The 24,715-nt window shown below is 35.9% G+C and overlaps 1 protein-coding gene across 1 annotated transcript in view; it reads left to right on the top strand.

Moving 5' to 3' along the window:
* The window catches only part of tmc6a (transmembrane channel-like 6a), a 31,105-nt gene extending 7,222 nt beyond the window's left edge, over positions 1-23,883 (top strand). Inside the window, exons 4-26 of the mRNA XM_079893608.1 lie at positions 1,513-1,659; positions 2,611-2,719; positions 2,852-2,939; positions 4,056-4,343; positions 4,713-4,873; positions 4,957-5,101; positions 7,269-7,445; positions 8,128-8,267; positions 9,147-9,231; positions 9,433-9,530; positions 9,605-9,700; positions 9,786-9,861; positions 10,698-10,831; positions 11,798-11,974; positions 12,060-12,138; positions 13,900-13,982; positions 14,088-14,103; positions 15,248-15,287; positions 15,498-15,511; positions 15,692-15,778; positions 17,131-17,226; positions 22,205-22,351; positions 23,677-23,883. Coding sequence (XP_079749734.1) covers positions 1,513-1,659; positions 2,611-2,719; positions 2,852-2,939; positions 4,056-4,343; positions 4,713-4,873; positions 4,957-5,101; positions 7,269-7,445; positions 8,128-8,267; positions 9,147-9,231; positions 9,433-9,530; positions 9,605-9,700; positions 9,786-9,861; positions 10,698-10,831; positions 11,798-11,974; positions 12,060-12,138; positions 13,900-13,982; positions 14,088-14,103; positions 15,248-15,287; positions 15,498-15,511; positions 15,692-15,778; positions 17,131-17,226; positions 22,205-22,351; positions 23,677-23,730 — 2,537 coding nt within the window. The 3' untranslated portion in view covers positions 23,731-23,883. The remainder of the gene's footprint in view (positions 1-1,512; positions 1,660-2,610; positions 2,720-2,851; positions 2,940-4,055; positions 4,344-4,712; positions 4,874-4,956; positions 5,102-7,268; positions 7,446-8,127; positions 8,268-9,146; positions 9,232-9,432; positions 9,531-9,604; positions 9,701-9,785; positions 9,862-10,697; positions 10,832-11,797; positions 11,975-12,059; positions 12,139-13,899; positions 13,983-14,087; positions 14,104-15,247; positions 15,288-15,497; positions 15,512-15,691; positions 15,779-17,130; positions 17,227-22,204; positions 22,352-23,676) is intronic.
* The last annotated feature ends 832 nt before the right edge of the window (positions 23,884-24,715 follow it).

The following is a 24,715-nucleotide window of genomic DNA, read 5'->3' as shown; positions in this document are numbered from 1 at the left end:
CAATTGTGTTATAAAGTCAGAATTGCATGATATAAAGTCGCAATTGTGTTATAAAGTCAGAATTGCATGATATAAAGTCGCAATTGTGTTATAAAGTCAGAATTGCGTGATATAAAGTGGCAATTGTGTTATAAAGTCAGAATTGCGTGATATAAAGTGGCAATTGCGAGTCATAACGTCAGAATTGCATGATATAAAGTCACAATTGTGTTATAAAGTCAGAATTGCGTGATATAAAGTGGCAATTGTGTTATAAAGTTACAATGGCGTGATATAAAGTCGCAATTGTGTTATAAATTCAGAATTGCGTGATATAAAGTCGCAATTGTGTTATAAGGTCAGAATTGCGTGATATAAAGTCGTAATTGTGTTATAAATTCAGAATTGCGTGATATAAAGTCGCAATTGTGTTATAAGGTCAGAATTGCGTGATATAAAGTGGCAATTGTGTTATAAGGTCAGAATTGCGTGATATAAAGTGGCAATTGTGAGCCATAAAGTCAGAATTGTGTGATATAAAGTCGCAATTGTGTTATAAAGTCAGAATTGCGTGATGTAAAGTCGCAATTGTGTTATAAGGTCAGAATTGCGTGATATAAAGTGGCAATTGCGAGTCATAAAGTCAGAATTGCGTGATATAAAGTCGCAATTGTGTTATAAAGTCAGAATTGAGTGATATGAAGTCGTAATTGTGTTATAAAGTCAGAATTGCGTGATATTGTCATGATCTTGTGTGGACCTTTTGTTATTTCCTGTCTTGTGCCATGTTTTGTAGTTCTTTGTAGTTTTTCATGTTGATTAGTCTTCCCCAGGTGTGTCTTGTTAACTTGTTAACCCTCTGTATTTAAACTCCTGTGTTCTTGATCAGGTCTTGTCCTACATGGATGTGTGTGTTGATGTTTCTCATTCTGTTCTCTGTGTCCTGGTCTCTGTTATGGTTTTGTTTGTTAATTTAGATTTTTAAACTATTTTGCATTTGGATCCAAACTATGTTTTTTGATTCACCCTGCATTACAGAATAACCACAAAGAACTTCTAAACATGGCACAAGACAGGAAATAACAAAAGGTCCACACAAGACAGGAATCATGACAGATATAAAGTCACAATTGTGTGTTATAAAGTCGGAATTGTGAGATACAAACTCGCGATTGCGAGAAATAAACTTGAAATTCAGAATTTTTTTCTCAGAATTGCATTTATTTCTCACAATTCTGACTTTATAACACGCAATTGGGAGATATAAAGTCAAAATTGCGTGATTTAAAGTTGCAATTGTGTGTTATAAAATCAGAACTGCGTGATATAAAGTCGCAATTGCGAGAAAAAAACGTCAGAATTGCAAGTGTATTTCCCACAATTCTGACTTTATTACACGCAACTGCGACTTTATATCACGCAATTCTGAGAAATAAATTCAGAATTGTGAGATAAAAGGTCGCAATTATCTTTCGAAATGTTTTATTCTGTGACAGAAACTTCCATAGTTAAGTGTACAGTGTCTTTTCTCAGGATGGAATCAGACGGCTGTGCTCTCCCAGAACCAGAGCCGATCCACCAAAACGCGAAGAAGACGACGAGCGCCTAACCCTGTCTCCACCACTTCCAGCGCTGCAACCCGGGATGTGTTTAGAGAGCGGGAGAACTGCGCTGATGATGGTTTGCAGCAGTAAAACACTCACAATGCCAATCGTTTCAATCAAACAGGGCTCATATCACGAGGAATCACTTTTCCTTGATCTTTTAAGATAAAATAATTTGATATGGTGCGAAACAGCGTGACTTTCAGAAGTTCCTCCACAAGCGAGAAAGTTTAATGAAACTGAACTGCAAAGACGACTCGTTCTAAACTTCTGCAATTTAATGTCACTCTTATATATAAAAGTCTTAAAGGCAGTTCTGTCGTGACAACTCTCTCGTTGTTTGGCATGGTAATGTACAATATAACACGCATGAATTGCCAGTAGTGGATCTAGACAGGTGGAGCTGGGGAAGGTGGAGGGTTTCTGAAAGCATGCTGCACTACTACAGCAAATGCTGACCAAGTATTTGAAGGATGTTCAGCGAGCTCATTGGCTACTCATACAGCAGTAACCAATCAGCTGTGCCCTATAGAAAATGATGTGATTGCAAGCAGATTTAGTTGAGGAGCGACAACACAATCTCACGACTAATTCGTACGAATTCGTATGAGTGATAAAAAGGTGGCTAATTCGTATGAATTCGTACGACCTCACTCGTTCGAATTTGTACGATTTGCCTAAACCCACGTAATGGGTAGGTTTAGGGGCGGGGTCAGGGGTAGGTCATTCATATGAATTCATACGAATTTGGGCAATTTGTAAAATATATATGATTTAGCAAAAATCTTACTAATTCGTACAAGTGAGGTCGTATGAATTCGTATGAATTAGCCACCTCGTAGAATTCGTACGAATTGCCATGAGATCAGGCTGGGAGCGACCAGCCTGCGCCATCTAGAGTTTCATGACAGAACTTTGTATGGCAGCAAGAAAGAGAGAGGAAAATGTGCAAATGTTTAAACTTTATTCACATTAAAGTGGACCTCAGTAAACTGACACTGACTTTGTTTCTGTGTCCTGGTCCTATTTACCCAAGATGAGGAGCTGCTGAATAAACTACAAGATTTGCCTGCTGGAGAAAGTGTACGTCTGTTGCGTGAGATGCCTCTTAGTGTCTCTAAGAAGCGTGAGATCAGGTACAGAATTCATTACAGTACTGACTTTTACATAACATTAAAGCTTCTTAAAAAAAATATTCTTTGTGTGAAAATTGTTCATTTCTTTGTACAAGTCTTTGTGTAACCTTATCTAAATGTGTCTTTTTTTAGAGCTTTGTGCTTCTCCTGGGAGCTTGCACAGCCTCTCTCTGAAAATAGAGCCCTGTTCTGCCATCGGTTTCAAGCTTGCTTCCTGAAGGTGACTTTTTGCACAGTAACTTTCAGATTAACATCAATACATATTTATTTATCTATTTATTACATCTGGTAATTTCCATGAATAGTGTTTAAATGAACTTGAGTTGAAACTTGCTGATGACGTGTGATCGTACACGGAGGCATGGAAATACATTGCATTCGGACCGATACCGTTACTATCTCTGTGTTCACTGTTCACTACAAAAACATGAATTTGTGAAAACGGTGATGTCATGCACATGCATATTACGTGTTCAGTCTACAGGCGCATAGTGTTTCTTTACAAAGCGACATCAACAACTACTGGCCTGGCACGAATAATACAGTGTTTTAGTCGTTTCCAGGGATCAGTGTGAACAGGGATCGTTTTGATGACTTTGTCTTATGTACGTAAAAATTGTTGTCATGTAAAAGTACCCTAACTAACTAGGACATGCTAAACTGAAAGGATATACTAAAGACAAATAATGGTTAGTAAATATATAATAATAATAATAATAATAATAGTTTTAATTTATTGATTTGATATTAAATTAATTTGTTATATATATATATATATATATATATATATATATATATATATATATATATATATATATATATATATATATATTAATTTAATATCAAATCAATAAATTTTAACAACAAGGCAAAGTCACTCTTCAGTTGTTTCTCAACACATTATTTGTGTTTAATTAGCGAGAAAGTCATTCTACCAAGCCATTAAGATGCATCATTTACTATATAAAATTTAATCTTACAGCATTTTCCACATAGTAATGTTTGTTTTTAAATTTTGTAAAAAAAAAACAACAACAACTCACATGTCAAACCTTAAACCCCCAAAAGTCAGAATTATGCTTATGTTTGTTTTAGTTTGTGGACTTTTAGTTTGTATTTGTATTATATATATACAGTATGTATGTGTATGTATGTATCTTCAGTTGTCTCTCAAGAAGACTGGTTTTATGTCTTCGTTGCTTTAACAATGTAAGGGGGACACCAATTTGCACCCAATTTGTATATAAATCACTGTTGAAAATGACATTTAAAAAAAAAAAAAATCATTTAGAATATAAGTTAATATTGAAACCCTGTCCGCACTTCTTTTTGATAGGTTTTGTGTGGTTGCTGGTTAGGTGGAGTCTCACAGAAGAAATCCATACAGCTCTGGCAGAAAGTGCTTAAAAACATCAGTGCTCGCTTTGGCACCGGGATCCTGTCCTATTTCATCTTCCTCAGAAGACTGTTACTCTACAACATCCTCTTCTTCCTCATCAACGGCCTTTTCCTGTTCCTACCACAAATCTCAAATCCACCTACATCTTCACCTTCACCTTCACCTTCACCTTCACCTTCACCTTCAGAAGATGAACACACTGTCCTCTGGATGCTTACTGGCACGGTAAGGATGCATATTTTAAAAAGCAAGTCCTTTATATTAGGGTCATTGTGTTTTTGTGGATTCTCCACGGTATAGATCAGGGGTGTCCAAACTCAGTCCTGGAGGGCCACTGTCCTACAGAGTTTAGCTTCAACCCCAATTAAACACACCTGAACCAGATAATCAGACCTTGATTATCTGGTTCAGGTGTGTTTAATTGGGGTTGGAGCTAAACTCTGCAGGACAGTGGCCCTCCAGGACTGAGTTTAGACACCCCTGGTATAGATGATTCATTGGGCAAGGGGAAAGCACATCCCATTCCCTGTGAATTAAGTAAATGCCCTGCTTTATATTACTTACCGAATGCTATCGTTCTTTGTTCCTCAACAGGGTTTTCTCACAGACTCTGTGATGTTTTATGGCCACTATACCAACTCCACAAGTGGAAATTGCCAAGCTAAAATGTGTCCTCACAATTACAACATACCCCTGGCATATATTTTTACGATTGGAACGGGCATGTTTGTTACATGCGTAATGCTTGTTTACAGGTTCGTCTATTTTCCGTACTCATTGTTTTAATTAATTTTCACAACATTAGCTTGATTAAATCAGATTTTCTTTTTCCTTCCAGGATGTCAAAATCATTCGAAAAGAGTTTCTGCACATTCAAGAATACTGGTAACATAGCTTTAAAGGTTTTCTGCTCTTGGGATTTTAAAGTCTGCAGGAAAAGGTCTGTTAAACTGCAGGCGGTGAACATCTGCACTCAGCTGAAGGTTTGTGGAAATATGACTTCATTCATGTTAAAACTACTTTATCCTCCACAGCGCTAATAATTTAATTACAGCACGTCATACACAAATGTTGCATATTAGTTCCTTAGAATAGATAATATGTACCCTTAAAGAGTCAGTTCACCCAAAAATACAAATTCTGTCATCATTTACGTCATTCCAAACCCGTAAAACTTTTTTTAACTACAAATTTGACTCTTCAAAAAGTTAAAAAAGATATTGTAAAATCCATATTAATTGAGTAGCGTAGTCTATATGAATTTCTGAAGAGACTCGATTGCTTTATATGATAGACTTTTATTCACATATAAACATTCGTCATCACACAAATCCGATATCATAAACGTAAGCACAAGCATGTTAACTTGACGTGTGAGAACCATTGAGGATCATTGTCGTGTTACACAGCGCGTTTGAGCCTCTACAAGAACCAATGAGGTTTTCAATGGAGTGTACCTTGAATGATTTGTGCTCTTAACAGTGCACTATATGGAGGGAAAGGTGGAGAATGAAGTGTACCCAAGCTTTTAGGGTTAGGTTTAAAGGGGTCATATAATGCCACTTTTGTACAAGCTAATATGATTCTTTAGGGTCTAAATTAAAAGTTTGTAATATACTTTAATTAAAAATTCTCATTAGTATTGTAAGAAAACACTCATTTTACCTGGTCAAAAACAGCTCTGTTTTCAGCACGCTGTTTAAGTGCATGTGTCCGCCCCTCTGTTCTGTGCGTACACCGTTTGTAACACAATAACCATAACGTGTTGTTCATTATAAACGTGGGATTATTAATTATATTGAGAACGTCGTACATAGAAAACATGCCGCATTCATCGTGAAGCGTGCAAAGATTAATATAAAGGTTAATAAAACGTTACACTCACTTCAGTTCTTCTGGAGGTGCAGCAGGAACACGAATAGTTGGTACAGATCCTTTTTTCAGGAGCAGCTTCTTAGCAAAACCAGCTTTATACTGACCCTCGTTTGTAAAGCAGTCTGGTGTGTGAAATGATTCGCGCAAACATGAAAGCATTGACGTTGATCGTGGGGAATATTCCCTTCGAAAACAAACTCAGCCACTGCGTCTTCAGCGGTTCGGATTTAGGAACATCAAAATGACTGCTGTGTTTCTTATTACACCCAAGAACAGAACACCACAATCGCTTAGACGCCATTCTACTCATAGACAGTGCTCCAGCGTATCAACAATGGCGGACTATGATTGACAGCTCGCTCACGAGCGAGGGCGGGTCTGTGTTGAAACGCTGCTGTCAATCAACAATCGTGGGAGGGGCGTCGATTTTGTGACGTCACAAAATCGAACGGCTTGATTTGAGACAGGGGAAAACATATAAGAAGATTTAAAAAAAAAAACACTGGATGGATTTTTATCATTTTATGATGGTTGTGTACAGGCACTGCCAACACACATTTCAGTACAATCAACTTGTAAAAGTGCATGTACCATTATATGACCCCTTTAAGGTTTGTAGATCCTGCCCCCTTTTAAAGCTTTGAGATCTCCAGCCTGCAGCTAAACCCTTCTCAAGCCACACTGGCTGGTCAACCACTTTAACCAGCCAGAAACCACCTCAAATGTTCCAAAAACCACCAACAAACCTTATACTGGTTTTAGTGATGTGTGGTTTTAGTTTCCCATACAAAATGTAGTTTTTGATTAATAATAGTGACCTATGCATTCAGTAGTGCTATTACTTACAGTATTTATTTGTTAATCAGGGTTTCTTTTTAGTAATCAGTAGTTGCTGGAATGTTAATATTGTGTTACTCATTAGTTCCGGTGTAGTTATTCATTAATGACGGGACCAGTATAAAGTGCTATTGTCATTTTTAATGTAAAATACTTCCTCCAAGCCCATTGCACAAGACTTTCTGAAAAGTTTAAACACTGTAGCACAATCAACACTTTTTTTTTTTTTTAAACAACTGACTTGGCATCATCAGCAAAACCACTGCTGGAAAGTCTGAAGCAGGACAACATGTTTGTCCAAACAATAGAAGACAGAGACAATTCTGTTTGGAGACACTAGTGGTGCATGATTTACGCACGTCAGCTTTAACAATGCATAATAATTTGTTGATTCTTATCATAGATTTGAGTCACTCTGCTGAATTTTTGTGTTTTTAGGAAATGCTGTCAGAGCTCAGCTGCAGAAAAAAGAAGAGGAACTTGTGTTCAACGTTGGGCTGGTTGAGTGTACACTTAATAGTGTGGTCCATTTGCCTACTTTGCATTGGTGCCTGCATGACGGCTGTTTACTATTTCCACCCTTACATTGAGAAGGGCGGACCTATAATGGTAAGGGTCTGGTCATAGTGTCAAATAGACAACAGGAAGGCAACAGGAAACTTAACGCTTAAAAAATCACACACATAATGGTTGAAAAGATCAGACACTTCCTCTTCAGGTCACACACCAGTTATTTGTTCTGCTTCATTACATTGCAAACAGCTTAATGAGTCCTTCAATGGTATTCTCAGGGTAACAGTTTTCTTCAGATATCATCTGGACTCCACGTCTTGAGGATTTTTGTTTTATTTTTTTAGATTTTGTTTTTATTGGACTGTTGCCTTACTGATCCGTAACTTGTTTTCAGGGTGTTTTAGTTTAGCCTTTTGCAGAACTTCTGTGGTCATTCTCAAGAAAAAAAAATACCATTTTGTATGATACGGCAATTGATAAATTGAAGTTCTCTGTTCAGTGTGCAATGCAAAAATAAGTCATAAAATAAAACTATTTAAATTGTAAATGTAAATGTGCAGGATGGTCCCCGTTACATTCTTATGGGTTATTTAGAAAACCTGAATGTCTTTGAAATGCTCACAGATTTTTCCACTAAAATGCTTCATGCATTTCTGAATTCTCTTTTCTTTGCTGAATCCTGTTATGCTGTGACATTTAAAGCTAAAATATATGATCTGGCATGTTGTTTTTGAACACTTTATCTGATATATTGTGTGTGCATGTCTTTATCAAGTATGTTCAGAAAAATGACCCAGTCCGTTTTCTGACCATGCCGTTGGTCGTGTCTTGCATCAGTCATCTACTGCCTGGTTTCTTCGACAAGTTATCCAAGGGGGAAGATTACAACTCCCCAAGTGTTCACATTTACGTGTCCATTTTGAGGTCAGAGACGCAATTACTTATTTGCTTACCATACTTTCGCTAACTATTTATGCACTTCCTGTCTAATTCGGCTATGAGCATTTCCGATTCAGTGCAGCAGGAAGCAACTTCAGCATGCTTCATTTGCTTACCTTTAGATCACTTTTATATTTGCTGCTCACTCTAGTGTGACATTTTAATGCATGACTATCTTGAAAAGTACTCCAAACCTTTTAGACACATTATTTGCCTGTTTAATTAGCGAGAAAGTCATTCGACCAAGCCATTAAGATGGAAAATTATCATGAATCTTACAGCATTTTCCACATAAGCAGTAATGTTTGTTTTAAAACTCTCACATGTCAAATGGTAAACCCCCAAAAGTCAGAATTATGCTTATGTTTGTTTTAGTTTGTGGACTTTTAGTTTGTATTTCCTCAGTTCCTGTTTTCCTTTGTTTGTTTTCCCGCTCCTCCTTCGTTGCCATGGTGACCGTTTGTTTGGTTCAGCTGTGTGTGATTAATTAGCTTGTTTGTATCTGTACTTAAATTCTGTTTTGTTCTCTCAAAGTTCATCAAACTTACACCAAACTTAATGATAGTCATAATATGTGTAAGACATACTTGTTACCTTACAATGTTGCTAAAATATGTAATACTTTATCATTTAAATGCATGGATACAAAGAATACATGTACAAGAATCTTGCTTTTGAAACTTCTATAAAATCTCGTTTTCATTATTTTGGACATGCTTATTTGTCATTTGAATATATGTTAATAACCAAACTGATGTCAAATAACATATTTGTTCAGTTCACACAAGTTCAAGACGAGTTGTTATCATTAGAGTCAAATATCTTGAGTGTTCAGCAACAACCTTTCGGTTTCTTCTTTCACAGGAACCTGTTGCTGAAGGGTTGCATTTTTAGTGTGCTGTGTTACTATTGGCTCACGAAAATCAATGACGGCGAGACAGGCCAAAAGGTGAACGAAATCATGAAACCTGAAGACCTCTTTTAAAAATCTAGTAATGTTGTTATTTCGACAAAATTATTCAAAGCAATATTGATCAAGCAGCCAATCCTCACAGTTCATTTGTTGATTTGTTTGTAGGGTATATATTTTTTTGTGCTTATTAGTTGAATGTGAAATAAAGCATGACTGTTTTCATTTGTGTACTTGCAGTGCTGGGAGACATTTGTTGGTCAAGAGCTTTATCGTTTGGTTTTAATGGATCTAATTGTTGCAGTGCTGCACATCATCTTAGCAGAGTTTCTGTGGGGGTGAGTTCTCGTGATCCCAGATAATAATGGCAGTGATGTTTGGCTGGGTTTGTTGACTCTTTCTGCCCCTTCAGGATGTGCATTAGGAACTTAACATTTAGAAGGAGGAAACTGGAGTTTGACATTGCACGAGATGTTCTGGAGCTCATCTATGGTCAAACGCTTGTGTGGTACTGTCACCTTCTCATGAAGAAACATTACAGTTTGTTCTGATGGCATCGCACTAACAGTCTTTTCTGGGTCCTCTTGTTATAGGTTTGGTGTGCTGTTTTCACCCCTGTTGCCTGCAGTACAAATTGGGAAACTGTTTCTCTTGTTCTACCTCAAAAAGGTCAATATCTTCTTTATAAGTATGTTTATAGGCTTCATTTGGATGACAGTTCATTGAGGATAGGAGATTAAGTTTAAGGACTTTATTGCTTTAATTATAAAGATGTAGTTCCCACCCCAAATGCAATTCGGTCACAATTTACTTACCCCTCATGTTGTTCTTTAGTGAAGCACAAAAGGAGATGATAGGCTGAATTGAATCCGTGTATCATTCGTTCATTCGTTCAGTCGAAGTAGAAAAATGAGAAAACGGTTCCTCCAAAAAAACGATTAGATTTTTCATTTTCGTTCTGAGGTAGAACAATCTATAAACGGCTTGAATATTCGATTTCTACACTTGGGCGGGAATGAAACGCTCCTTTCCTCTGGTTTGTCAGCCGAAGATCAAACTGTGTCGTCATCAGTTCTTCCTCAGTTTCGCACAGCAGAAGAGTCCTGTAAAACATTTAATTATTCATATTTTATATAAAATATATATTTTCAAAACATGTTGGATTCTAAAACTTCAAAAAAGAAAAAAAAAATCTGAACAAAATGTGTTTCATATTTTAGGTTGATATCTCAAAAAAATGAGCTTTCAGTAAGATCAGAGCCCGTCTACGGAGAGCCTGCCCACTCCCTATTAAGTCCTATTGTACCAAATTTTGGTTGTAGTTCCACCAGAGTTCCACTGGGGGCGATCGCCCATGAAGTGTCATAGTTTGGTGACAAAACTTTTCCCTTTGCTGCAATGTAGAAAAGAGCTTGTGTCTTTACCTGTGTAATATGTTTTATTGATATTATTAGGATATCCTCTGTCAATTAAGGGCGTATGTGATTACTCTATCCTCTTTATAGACAAGTTTGATGACGAACTTCCAAGCGCCCAGGAAACACTGGAGGGCCACTGAGATGAGCACTATCTTCGTCAGCCTCCTGTTCTTACCCTCCTTCATTGGGGCCCTTATGTGTGTCATATATACGATGTGGAGGTTTGTCTCTTCTGAATAATACATTCACTCATCACTGCAAAAAAAAAAAAAAAAAAAAATATATATATATATATATATTTTTTCAAAAAATTGGCAGAAACTTTTGCAGATCCCCCCCATCTTGTATCTTGATTTGAAAATTTTTTGATATTTGGACTGGAAACAAGACAAAAATACTACGAAAATCATTTTTTGCAGTGTTTCCATGCATAAATCTGGAAAGGACCAAATCTAGAAAAAATCAAGCATTAAAAGAAGCATTAATACACATCCACACCCATGTTGGTAAAATATAAGTCCATTTTATGATTTTAAAGGGATATTTCACTCAACACTAAAATTCTGAAGATTTTTTTCAGTGGATTTTGTCAGCAGGTTTTGTCCATAGCTACTTTAACATATGGACCACATGGACTCTTATGGGTAATTTTTTTTTTTTTTTGAGAGAGATTTATACATCATCTGAAAGCTGAATAAATAAGCTTTCCATTAATGTTTGTTAGGATAGGACGTTATTTGGCCGAGATACGACTATTTGAACATCTGGAATCTGAAGGTGCAAAAAAAAAAATTAATATTGAGAAAATCTCCTTTTAAAGTTGTCCATTTATGTTGGCGATTGTGCTGGATCCACTCACAAAAATACATTTTTGATATATTTATGGTAGGAAATTTACAAAATATCTTCATGGAACATGATCTTTACTTAATATCCTCATGATTTTGGGCATAAAAGAAAAATCGAGAATTTTGACCCATACAATGTATTGTTGGCTATTGCCACAAATATACCCGTGCGACTTATGACTGGTTTTGTGATCCAGGGTCACATATACACACACACACACACACACACTCTCGCTTGCATAATTCATATCATATGTCCTGAACACAAAGCAAATAATTTCAATAATAAAGAGACATTGCAGTGCAAGTGTGTTTTGTTTGCTGCTTCTGTTTTCTCAGGATCAAGCCCTCCTCACACTGTGGGCCCTTCAGGAGCCTCCACAACATGCTCCTCTTAGGCAAGCAGTGGATCATGGATCTGGGCAACTCGAATCCCAGTCTGGAATGGCTCAGCTTGGCGTATCTTCACTTGGTGGACAACCCTTTGTTCCTCTTCATTTTGGCAGGCCTGTTCCTGTGAGTTTCCCTTGCTCATGGGTCTCCTGGGTGAAGTATCAGATTTGGGTCATTGTTTTAACCTGTCATCTCCATCTCTTTCCAGAACCATTATATACATTCACATGCAAGTTCTGGATGGCCAAAAGTTGATCATTGGAAGGTTACAAGAACAGATAGACCATGTGAGTGTTATGACCCTTGTGGAAAAGTACATTACTTAAGGGTACTTATTACGGAAATAATATAGGCCTACTTAAAGGAACACTCCACCGTTTTTTCATATTAAACTATGCTATTCCCTTATCTAAGACGAGTTGATACATACCTCTCTCGTCTCAGAGTGTGCACTCAATCACTCCGGTGCACTTTGATAGCACTTAGCTTAGTTCATTCATTAGGGTCCAAACAGAGATGAAGTTAGAAGCGACCAAACACCTCCACGTTTTCCTTATTTAAATACAGTTACACGAGTAGTTACACAACCAAGTATGGTGACACAAAATAAAACGTGGCGCTTTTCTAAGCGGGTTAAAAGGATAACTATAATGTATGGCGGAATAGCACTGGGAGCACTTCGACTCGGCGCAGCAAAAAGTCATGTTGGTTCTAATGACAGAAGTGAAAGGGAGAGGGGGAGAGGATTTTTCAGGAGTGAATTTTTACTGTGCCGAGTCGAAGTGCTCCCGAGTCCCAAGTGCTATTCCGCCATACATTATAGTTATCCTTTTTACCCGCTTAGAAAAGCGCCACGTTTTATTTTGTCACCATACTTGGTTGTGTAACTACTCGTGTAACTGTATTTAGATAGGGAAAATGTGGAGGTGTTTGGTCGCTTCTAGTCTCGCGTAGCCAGACCTTCAGACTGACGGCAGAAGGTCTGGACTCTATCACAGCTTTTCTTGGCCAAGAGGACGTTTGACTGACATGTAACGCAACCAATCACAGTTCGTTTTGTTCCGCGTCATGTTTAGGGGCGTGCCAATATAATGTCGATGTCCCTACAATAACAGACCGGCGTGCATTTAATAAATTATTCATTCAAGAACGTTGTGCAAGTTTACTGCAACAATGGAGCCGCAAACTTCACATACTTTTGAAAATCCAGCGTTTAGTTGATCCTGGTAAGCGCTCATTTGTCTCAGTTGTAAACACAACGGCTTTCTTCTTCCACGAAGGGTTTTGGCGTCACAGCATTTGTTTCCAGACGGACCATTAAAGAACGCGACACACACGTCTTGCGGACATCCTGTAGAATTCAACCAATCAGGTCGCGACTTCGAAACTCCTGAAGTGTTTCCAGAAAAGTGTGCCATATGCATCAGACGTTTAGCCAACGTTCTGTGGGCGTGACGTCTGAGGCTGAGACTAGGTCGCTTCTAACTTCATCTCTGTTTGGTCCCTAATGAATGAACTAGGCTAAGCTAAGTGCTATCAAAGTGTCGCCGTGCGCCAGAGCGATTGAGTGCACACACTGAGACGAGAGAGGTATGTATCAACTCGTCTTAGTTAAGTGAATAACATAGTTTAATATGAAAAAACGGTGGAGTGTTCCTTTAAGTGTAAACTGAATATAATGTTTTTGGGCACTTAGTATATTTAAAATATAATGAATTTAAATGTAATATTGAATAACATGACAGTTAAATTCAAAATCAAGAGCTGTGTCCCAAATGACGCACTATACACTATGAGAATAGCATTTCAACTTTTTTACAGAAATTTGTGAGTGGTGTTTTGTATTGATTCTGAGTTGCTGTCAGGATGTTGCTATATGTGATTGCGGATTCTTAATAAAAAAAAAAAAAGATTTATTTAGAAAAGTTGGAGCACACACACACAAACGATTTCTAATACAAACGGTATGGAATCTTTTTAAAACTTGCGGTTAGTGTTTTGGGCTCAAATATCTAAACGGGTTCGGGTTTTCTCCTCTGTCTTCTTAGGAGGGTGAAGATAAGAAGTTCCTCATAGCTAAACTACAGGTTCTCAATGAGGAGAGAGCGCTCAGCCATGAGGTCAACATTTGGTCCTTCCTTTAAATCTGAGACTCTTCCTCATGCATTCAGGATGTTTGACGGATGAAGACACATTCCACAGCTTTTCTTGCGGTTGATTTCCTTCTTGTGAACAGGTGTTTCAATGACCGCGTCACCTGCTGATTACTTGCATTACCCAGGAAGGCTGGATTCTACAGAAAACTAATTTGGAAGAATACACTTTACCTTCAACAACAAACATAAATCCTGAAAAACTGGTTTGCTTATAGAAGATGGAAGTCAATTACCACTGCATTTTGGAGTTAGCAAATGACACTGATATCTAGTAGTGCCACTGTCATGTAATCACATACAAATATTTTGAAACGCACAAGGTTCATTTTTGCTTATAGATCTATATCTATATTTTTTTGTGTGGTGTTAATAATAATGTGATGATAATTTTAGATGATGGAGAACTGTTTCAGAGAAACGGGCTATGAATACCCTATCATGAAAAATATACTAAAATGTATTTGGAAATAAAAATAAATTGTGCTAAGTTTACTACATTTACATTTACATATTTATATGCCTATTTAAAATACCCTGCAATTGTACTTTTGGTATACTAAAAGTCTGCTAAATTGGAACAACTAACTTGTACTTAACGTAGGCTACTTCAGTTATCCGGAAATAGTGCTGAGGTGCAACTAAAGATACACTCAAATGTTTTTGATTGTGCTAAGGTGAAACTTTTGCAAGTATACTTAAAATATCTTGCATTTAAAGACTGATATTATACAGAGATCATACTATCCTTACTATAACTGATATTAAAACACATTTTAAGGCATAATATTAAGAAGTTTGCATTGTGCAATAAAGAAATACTCCAAATAAGGTTTAAGTATAATTTTATATCAGTAAGTCTTAAGTGATATTTGTGATTTGAAGTATATTTGATGTATTTTAAGTAAATTTTGGTATGTTTAGATTTAGTTTATTTATCTATCGGCTGTCTTTTGGAGGTTTAAGATCAATCAATAAATGCAACATATCTGTAAATTACAATAATTTGTGAATTACTGATTTTTTTTTTAAACTACTGTTCTTGTTTATCACACAACTTTATGAAATATGTGAGTCTGATCAAATGTGGTATTCCATGATGAAGTATTCTTGTTTGCATTAACTTTTCTACAAACATAGCTGTGCTATTAGTTCATTTCGTTTGAATCGATTCTGTGATGACAGCTCATCAAGATGTGATGAAAGACTCATTTATTTGTCGGTATATTTCATTTTCTCGAAGACTGCTAAGGTTGTTGTTCTTGAGGACATTGTAATGTATGGTATGCGGTAATATGTAGGGGAAGTTTTGTCTAAACCTGTAAGACTAAATTCTGAGGAATTGTCACGTGCTGGCCAGAGCTTGTGAAGTTCCGTGGGAGGCGTTTCTTAAACATCTCTGACATCTACCTTATAAAAGGTAAGGTTTTTACCTTTTGGCTCCCAACACTACACCACTGTGAACTACAACAGCCGGTCAGGCATCTGAGGAGGGAATATGTGCAGCGTGAGTTTCTTTTCGTCTTGTAATTTAGCCTTTTCTCACTACTTTTACATTTTCTGCATCCGTTATTAATTGGTTAATTTTGCTGTTTTTTATTTTTAATGAATAGCTTGTTTTATGTTTCATCTGTTTGTAAGCTCAAACATTTTGCCTCAGTTGTTGTATTGTGTTCATTCTGAATAGATAAAGAGTGTAGTAATGGAATCCACAGTGCGTTTATACATCCGTCTTCCTGAAGAACATAACGAATTCCTCAAATCTGGAGAGTGGGTAAGCTGACCAAATGTTAAAAATGAATTGATTTTTTTTTTTCAGGGCCATTTTTTTTTACCTTTTATGAGGACATTTACCACATTAAAACTTCTATTAAAGTCTATTAATATAATTATAAAATTAACTCAACAGTAGGCGTACATAATCCACAAAACATAACAGAATAATCCAAAATACATAAACTAACAAAGCTTGAGCGTTCAAAATGATTGACAGGCAAAAAGAGCCTCAAAGTTGTCTAATATATATAATTTGTCATTTGATGTTTCATAAATATAAACGTAGTGTCAATACACACCTTGACATAAAAAATAATGAATAAATAATATGATTTAATGTAAAATTAGTAGACCTTGTGTTGCGGTAGAGACAAATTCAAGGTTTACTGTATATTAGTATATATTAGTATATATATAAACATGCCATTTTTTACATAAAAAATAATAATTTTGTCCTTACCGACACAAGATGTCATTACCGCAGCACTGCTCTATTTTCATTTTTTTCACATTTTCATTTGCAAAAAAAAAATGTTTACACTTAAGTTGAGATGATTAACACATTGAAATAGCAACATCTGTCATAAAAAGTTAATTATGTTATCTTTTGTGTGTATGGAAACAATTGACATCTAAGGTTACTGTAAAAATTTTACATGGCATAGAAAAAAACATGAAATTCCCTATTTTTATATTATTTTTTTATATCAGTATTTACAAAACTGCATCAAATTTGAAAAAGCTATTTTAATATATTAATTTTTTTATATAAATTACTAAAGAAAAATGTATAAAATGAACGTTTTTGTAACGGTGCGGTAAGGACACTTTTTAAGAAGATGACCCGAAAAACGTAAAAAATAAACATGTTCCAGATTAAAATCTTAACGACTACATTCTATTTTGTGTAAATTTATTCTATTTTGTGTAAATTTTTATATGTATTACACTTACAGATTGTGATGGTTAAAATTGAAATTCATAGAGGTAGAGTTTTTTAAAATTGGGATAGTCAAAAGTGCCCGTAGCATGCAGAAACACCCATATATATATATATATATATATATATATATATATATATATATAAAGAAATGGACCACAATTTGTTTAGGCTATAAGTGTGATATTTTAGGACAGCCAAATCAATGATAACTTTCAGGTTAAATGGATATTATCTGAGTGCCATTCCATAAACAATGGCTTACAACGTCTTTAACATTGACTCTCAGTCTTTGTGGAGTGTAAGATTAAGATTTTGCCTGAGATGCTGTAATACAAGTGGTTTGTAAAATGGATGGATGAAAGTAGATGTAATGTGATTGATGCCATCTTGTCTACCTTTCTTCATAGGACCATGGGATTGTTGTCACAGATCTGAATCCACACGTGACCAACAGTGAGCTTCACGACTACTTTCAAAAGTTCGGGACAATTACAGAATCTGATGTAAGTACTTGAACAGGGTACAGATATGTTACACTGCCAAATGTATGCATACACCCCCACAGAATCTAAAACAACTTCTGTCTCCATTACATGTGCCCTGGACTTTTATGTTTTAGTGTGTGCCTGTTGCCATGTTTGTTGTCCTTCGTAGATTTTTGTGTTGATGATTACACTGTAAAAAATTTATTGTCAAATCAACAGTAACTTACTGGCAACAATTATCCAGTAGTTGCTGTATTTCATTCAACAGTAATATTACTGTAACACTAAATACAGTACTGTTAAGCATTCTGTAAAATTAAATACATTATTTTACTGTATTTTTTTACCATGTTAAAACACAGTATTACACCGTTGATTTGTAATAATACTGTATACTATTATACAGTTATGAAATGTTATTTTATGACTTTTATAGTGCTATTATTATTTTAATATTTTATTATAGGAATATTATTTTAATATAGGAATATTATTTTAACTGTTAATGGGAAATAGAAAAAAGAACAATTGAAGCTTTAACTGCACAACAAGGTTTATTGTGTATTTTTAAACAATACATTAGTAATAATAATGTAATATAACACAACAATAAAAATCTGCTTTAAAATAAGACTAATGAACAATATATAATTAATAATTAAAATCAGTGAACAATTCATGTATTTCAATTCATGCAAAAATGATCCTGAACAGGTAAAAAAGAAACTTAGAAAGAAAGCAAGACAGGTGAGGATGAAGGCCAGGTGAGGAGGGTAGTGATGGTGTCAAGTGGAAGAAGAGCGACAACACTTCTGATAATCCTGCAAGGAATGATAAGCACAAATCAATCAGAGGCAAAACATACAATTAATAATCAAAAAAACCTAACTCACATTATCAACACCTTTTTAGGAGATTTTTTTTTTGCCTATGGTATCCACCTTATTTTTACAGTGGGCATGGCCATTTGTAAATGAAATGTGTCTGGCTTCCGGTGTCATCTGCTTACAGTTATTTCTAGCAGTACAAAAAAGCTTGTTATGCTTCTTGATATTTTGATGTATTGAATTTGTCATAATTGTCAACAGTTTATAGCACAAATATTTTTATCATTTACAGCACTTTGTTATTCATCTCGTTATTTCCATATAGTGGGTAATGAACCGGAAGTCTCGCACATTCACAGAAAATAGCTTAGGTAGGCTACTTTAGTTTTTACATACAAGAAACACGTTCAACATGGATACGCAAGCGGTTTTCTGTGGTAACGAACAAATACTCTGTAAAAGAGAATGAACATGTCCTGTATCAGAAGCTAAAGTAATAAATATTGAGAAGGCAATGGCCCATATTCTATATCTCTGACTCCAAACAATCGGTCCCTGATCAGGGCTGCGTTTCCCCAAAGTATTGTAACCTTAAATTGATTATAGAACAATTACCACCAATGGTCTCTACGATCAATTTAGGCTTACGATACTTACTATAGTCAGTTCCTTTCATAGTCATGTCTGTCGATTTGATTCTTACTCATTTTAATGATGAAAAAGACGTGCGTGAGCTCACGCCGTGAGAGGCTAATGTGAACGCTGAGCGGCAGCGGGTTAGATTAAATTAACGCAGATATGAGGTGTGTCTCAGGTGTGTTTAAACTAAATAACTCCCACTTGATTAGGACTAACAGTAGCTGCTGTTCATTTCTCTGCTGTTCGATTCTCGATTTTGAATCAAATTTCATTAAGATATGCATAGATTTGATTTTAGATTTGATCATATATTTTAATTCTATTCTATGCATACAGTATATCAAATTGAAATTTGATTCAAAAGAGAATTCCTTTTGAATCAAATCGTGACCCCAAGAATAGATTTGAATCGAATCGTAGAATCAAAAAGATTCCCACCCCTATTACATTTCATTATATGAATATACATATACATTTCAGGACAACTTTACCTGTTGTCTTCATTATTTAATGTATGTTTGAGAACATTTAAAACTTAAAAGAAATAAATATTTGACATTGATTGTGATAATTATCAACACTGACTGATATGAAACATTTTATCAAGATGATTTTTTACCATATCACTCAACCCTATTTTTACCATTTCATATTTTAATTAAAACTTATTTAAAGAGATGTTACAATTATAATATAAAAATATGAATTCTTTGACTTATACAAGGCATATTTGTTAAATGGAAACTGTAAAGGGAACATAATTACATTTTAAAACAGACTATCAATTTGAAAAATGTATGGTTTAAGTCATTTCCACCCTTTTTGGATTTTTTCTAAATACAGATTCAGACACAAATAATTTCTACAGATATGGACTCCACTGCACATCCCTAATATTACTCTTACCTTAATGATTTTGCCAATAATATTCTGCAAAGTCCCTGATGTAAGATGCAACGTGTGGATTCAAGGCCATGGTCTTCCTCCGAACAACCTTCCCACTCTTTCTGCTCACCTGGAACTGTGATGTGCATTTCGAATTTTCAGGATTTATCCTGACAAGAAACCTACAAAAAAATAAAAAATATTTTACTGAATCAAGAGTGATCACAATATAGCATAATATGTAATAAGTCACATCACAATAGGGGATAAGCTCTAAACCATCACTTGTGCAAAATAAAAACCCATTGGTGTTAGTGTTACTAATAGAAATCAATTTGTAACAAAAGTGTATGAATGAACACTGACTGAGTCAACTGCACAAGGTCCTGGCAGATCGCCAGGTCAGGTCCTCACAGGCGTGTAAAAGAAAATTCTGATTTAGACGAAAATAAGCGCGAATAAATCAATAAGAGGAATCGAAAATTTAATTTTATAACAAGAATCCGAATCCTAACCTTGGGTATCCGATTTCAGGATATATTGATCGATTTGATATAAACCGTATGATATAAAATAATGAACGCGCGGGCACTTCCACCGACTTAAAATGGTAAATAACAAAATTATTAGATCATTCTGACCTTATAAGAGGCTACATATGCAATTTATGTTAATAAAATCACATTTATTAATCAAGTAGGCTAGCTATCAACAAGAAGGAAATACGCTTCTGACTTAAACGAGGCGTAGAACATAAGCCGCGGGCAGTTCTTCTTCTAAACTAAACGTTAACCTGCTACTATTTAGTTTGCATAAAAAAATAATAATAAAGATTCATCACTAACCAGATATTTATGGCGAAAACTTCGCCGACAGACACAGCGACGCGATGCAAAGGCCTGCGCTCTCAAAGTTAGGCTACTCAGGGAACTAAAGATTTCTTCATAAAATGGCAGCTTGTGGTTATTTTTCGCGGTCATTTCGTACTACTCTATTTAAATTTACAGTAGGTTAACATGTCCCAAACTACATTGAAACATAGAGTAGCCTATCATACTGTAGACAGCTTATAGTAAAATGTTGAGAATAAATTAAACATCGAAATCGTGGTCAGCTATTCTCTAAAAAACTTTAAAGTTATTAGCTAGAAGTTCGAACACATACAAATATTAAGATTTATTACTTACCATATGACGAAGTTCCAGGTCGGCAGAAAAGACGTGACGATGCACTGAGTCACAACAGAAAAACTCTTTCAAAGTAAACGCGCTCTCCTGCACCCCCACTGACAGAAATTAAGACTGTTAGACTGTAGGACCCAGTCCTGGAAATGTTTTTTGTAAGGATAATGTTAGTAGTCCTGTGGAATTGTGTGTGGTGTTTTTCGCGGTCAATTTGCACTGCTGTATTTAGATTTACAGTAACTAATAATTTCCCAGAATGCATTGAAAATCTACAGTAACATACTGTCAACTGAGTGCACAGTACATAACTGTTGAAAATACAAAATAATACTGTGAAAGCAACTAAATCTACAGTAACATACTGTACATAGGTTATACAGCAATAAACTGTTGAGAAAAACAGTATAATGCTGTGAAAACAACAGAAATCATTTACAGTGTAGTCAACAACCTAGTGTAGCGCGTATGTTCAGTTTTGGTTTCGTTTAACTGTGTTCTGTTCCTGTTTTGCCTGCCTGAGTTCGTAGTTAGTTTCCTTGATTGTTAATTAGTCCATCACACCTGTCTCTGTTTACTTTGATTACTCTCCCAATGTATTTAGTCAATCATTTTATCCCTGAAAAATCATCTTTGATCACCAAAATGACACATTTAAACATTTTTCTTCCTTTAATCATGTCTCCATGCCTTAAAATAGCTTGTATGTAAACTCGACACCCTTGCCTCATTTAGTATGCTAGGTTCTATGAATATGCAAATGAGCCCCGCCTCCACTCACTCAGCTCAGAGATCCACTCGTTGTTGATCACACGTTGATCTGATTGGTTACAAGGTAGTTTGTGACATCAGAAACACCAGCGATTTCAAAGCGTGTTTTTGAGACTGTCTTTGGTTCACTGCAGTTTTAAGGAGAAAATACTCAGCAATGATGTCGACTTTTACACATTTTGAATTTACACATGGTTTGTGTAAACCACATAGACATACAAACAACATTAAAAGCTTGATTTTCTCCAAAGGGGGACTTTAAGCCCTGAGTTTAGTTTATTTCTAGAAATTACCCAACGATTTTAAAAATGACCCAATAGTTTTGGAAAATAACCCAACATATTGACCCAATATGTGTAACCCAATGGTTGGGTTAAATAAATAACCCAACGTTTTTTTACTGTGTACTGTAGTTCTGTGTCTGGTATCATCTCTGTTTTATGGTTGTGTTCTCCTTAATATTATTAAATTCAGTATATTTAACAGAATCTCCTGCATCGTGCGCTTCATTACAGTAGTGCCGGACCTTGTCCGTTTTTGACCCAGTGCTGGGTTGCCAAAACGGCACAAAATTGGGTTGTTTTTAACCCAGCATTTTTTAGAGTGTGTAGCATATTTTGCCACCCTTGTCTTCATTATCTTGAATCTTTGATGATCTTTATTGTAATGTTTAAATGTTTTCTCAATGAACAGATCACGATTGACAAGTCGTCAGGATGGCCGAAGGGTGTGGGCTTTGTGAGATATTCGTCTTCGGAGGAAGCTGAAGCAGCCAAAGCGGATGAGCCACATACACTTGGAGGTTTTCCGATATGGATCAACAAAATTGTTACGCCGAAAGTGAGTCAAAATACTGTTTGTGGCAAGGAGGCCTAGACTTACTTGCTTAGACCTCCATTCTGGTGCAGATTGGCTTGTATGTTGGTTTGAGGTTGACCAGCATAGCCATATCCGTCACCAGCCAAAAATGGTTTTCCTGATAAATCTGGTTGACAAAGGGAAGCCTGATAATTAAGCTAGCTAGGTAGGCACACCAGCATCCCAATCCAATAACATCCATTCATCTCAATGGCAGCTGCCCACTACCCGCCATCATTGCTCATGAGCACAGGTTTTTTTCTGAGCCAGTCATATGTGAACCTGGACCACAAAACCAGTCACATAGATGTATAGTATAGATAGATGTATAGATCATCTGAAAGCTGAATAAATAAGCTTTCCATTGATGTATAGTTTGTTAGATATTGTTGGGATACAACTATTTGAGAATCTGGAATCTGAGGGTGCAAAAAAATCGAAACATTGAGGAAAATCTCCTTTAAAGTTGTCCATTTCTGTTGGCGATTGTGCTGCATTCACTCACAAAAATACATGTTTTATATATTTATGGTAGGAAATTTACAAAATATCTTCATGGAACATGATCTTTACTTAATATCCTCATGATTTTTGGCATAAAAGAAAAATCTATCATTTTGACCCGTACAATGTATTGTTGGCTATTGTCACAAATATACCCGTGCGACTCGTGACTGGTTTTGTGGTCCAGGGTCACATATGAGCTGTAGAAGTAAGGGGTTTGGGACTGTTTGCGTTTATTCTTGTGGTGTGATCAGTCAGTCAGTGTTGTCATGAATCAGTAGTCCCATGCAGTGGCATCACAATGTTAACTGGGTCCCCTGTACAGTTTATTGCATTGGGAACCCTCAGAAGAAATTATGGTATGGGGGAGAAAATTGGTGGAAATTGCGGGGGCCTTCAGGAGAGATTGTTATGGGCTTCTTTACACAGTTACCCTCCCCCCCGCTAGCCACACCTCTGGTCACATGGCATTTTATGTTCAGGTGATTGGCTCAAATCAACCTGGCAGCAGAATTGTACATCTCTGAATAGCCATGAGCAGATTTCATAGCACATATTACTTCACCAGCCGGACAACTGCCCTTGAGATGAAAGGAGAAAACTGAAGGATTGCTGTTATTTCTAAGTATTAGAGACCACTGTTAAAAAAAAAAAAAAAAGTCAAAAGTTGTACATAAATCAAGAAAATACTATTAAGTCTTTACTTTAAAGTTTCTCATTTAATTCAATGCATTACTTGCTGTGTAATTATTTGTGAAATTGACTAGCCGAGAATCAAGTTACTTATTTATCTGTTTGTCCAGAACCGGTTTGATACTCAACACCGATCCTTTCAGCCAAACCTGTGTGTGAACTAGAAGTGGAATATAAAGACAGCGGCCGTTTGGAGTGATTTGCACTAAACACCTCATCCTATCCTTTTACTGGAAGAAATGTGAACTAAATGTTGCTGTAATTCAATGTAATTGTTTTAATTTTATATGTTAATTATTACATTTAATGTCTATGAAATGCCCTATACTGTGAAGGATCACTTTTTTATGTATGCCTGAGATGTTGAATAAAAACAGAACAATTCTTGGTGTTTTTTTGTTGAGAAAGATATATATACACACACACACACACACACACACACACACACACACACACACACACACACACACACACACACACACACTTACATACCAATTATATAGAGTTGAGGGTTATTTTCAGCTTTTACAACGGAGTGAGATTTTAAGTAGAGTTTGATTGTGATAATAATGGGAACTATAATAATTTAGAACAGTGTTATAATTATATATATATATAGCCTATATATATATGAGTGCTTCTGTGAAAAGTCTTTTTTTATGGCAATTTCCTCTGAATTTGTGAAGATTAAAATGACTTGAAATGGGAATGTTAATCTTAGCTCAGTCTTTCAATAAAATAAAATAAAAATCAGCATTTTGTTTCGGTTTCTATTAGGTAATAAGACTTGAAGAGCTTGTTAAAATGTCCATCACCTTGCTTAGCCCAGTTATCATTTGCTCATGGAAACAAAGATGTTTTCATATTTAGTTGGTAAAGTATTTGCACTTGCAAGTTTCCCCTAAAAACAAAAATGAAAACAAAGTCACAAGCCTAAGTGCGTTTCTAGGTTCAGAATGGCAGAAAAGGCGGAAATGACATGGGTATTTTGTATTGCTTGTTCTGGGGAAAAATGATTTTGCTTCTATTGCCCTTAGGGTTACAGAGTTAGGAATCAAATGCGAATTGTCATATTATAGCGCCACCTAGTGTCGGGTGGGTGTTTGCATTGAGTAACTGTGTACAGTTGGTGCAAAACCATCCTGCCAA

Source organism: Squalius cephalus (assembly GCF_949319135.1).
Source record: "Squalius cephalus genome assembly, chromosome: 1".
In the NCBI taxonomy this organism is placed as follows: Eukaryota; Metazoa; Chordata; class Actinopteri; order Cypriniformes; family Leuciscidae; genus Squalius; species Squalius cephalus.
The sequence above is the reverse complement of the archived record's forward strand: the minus strand, read 5'-3'. Positions and strand labels throughout refer to the sequence as shown.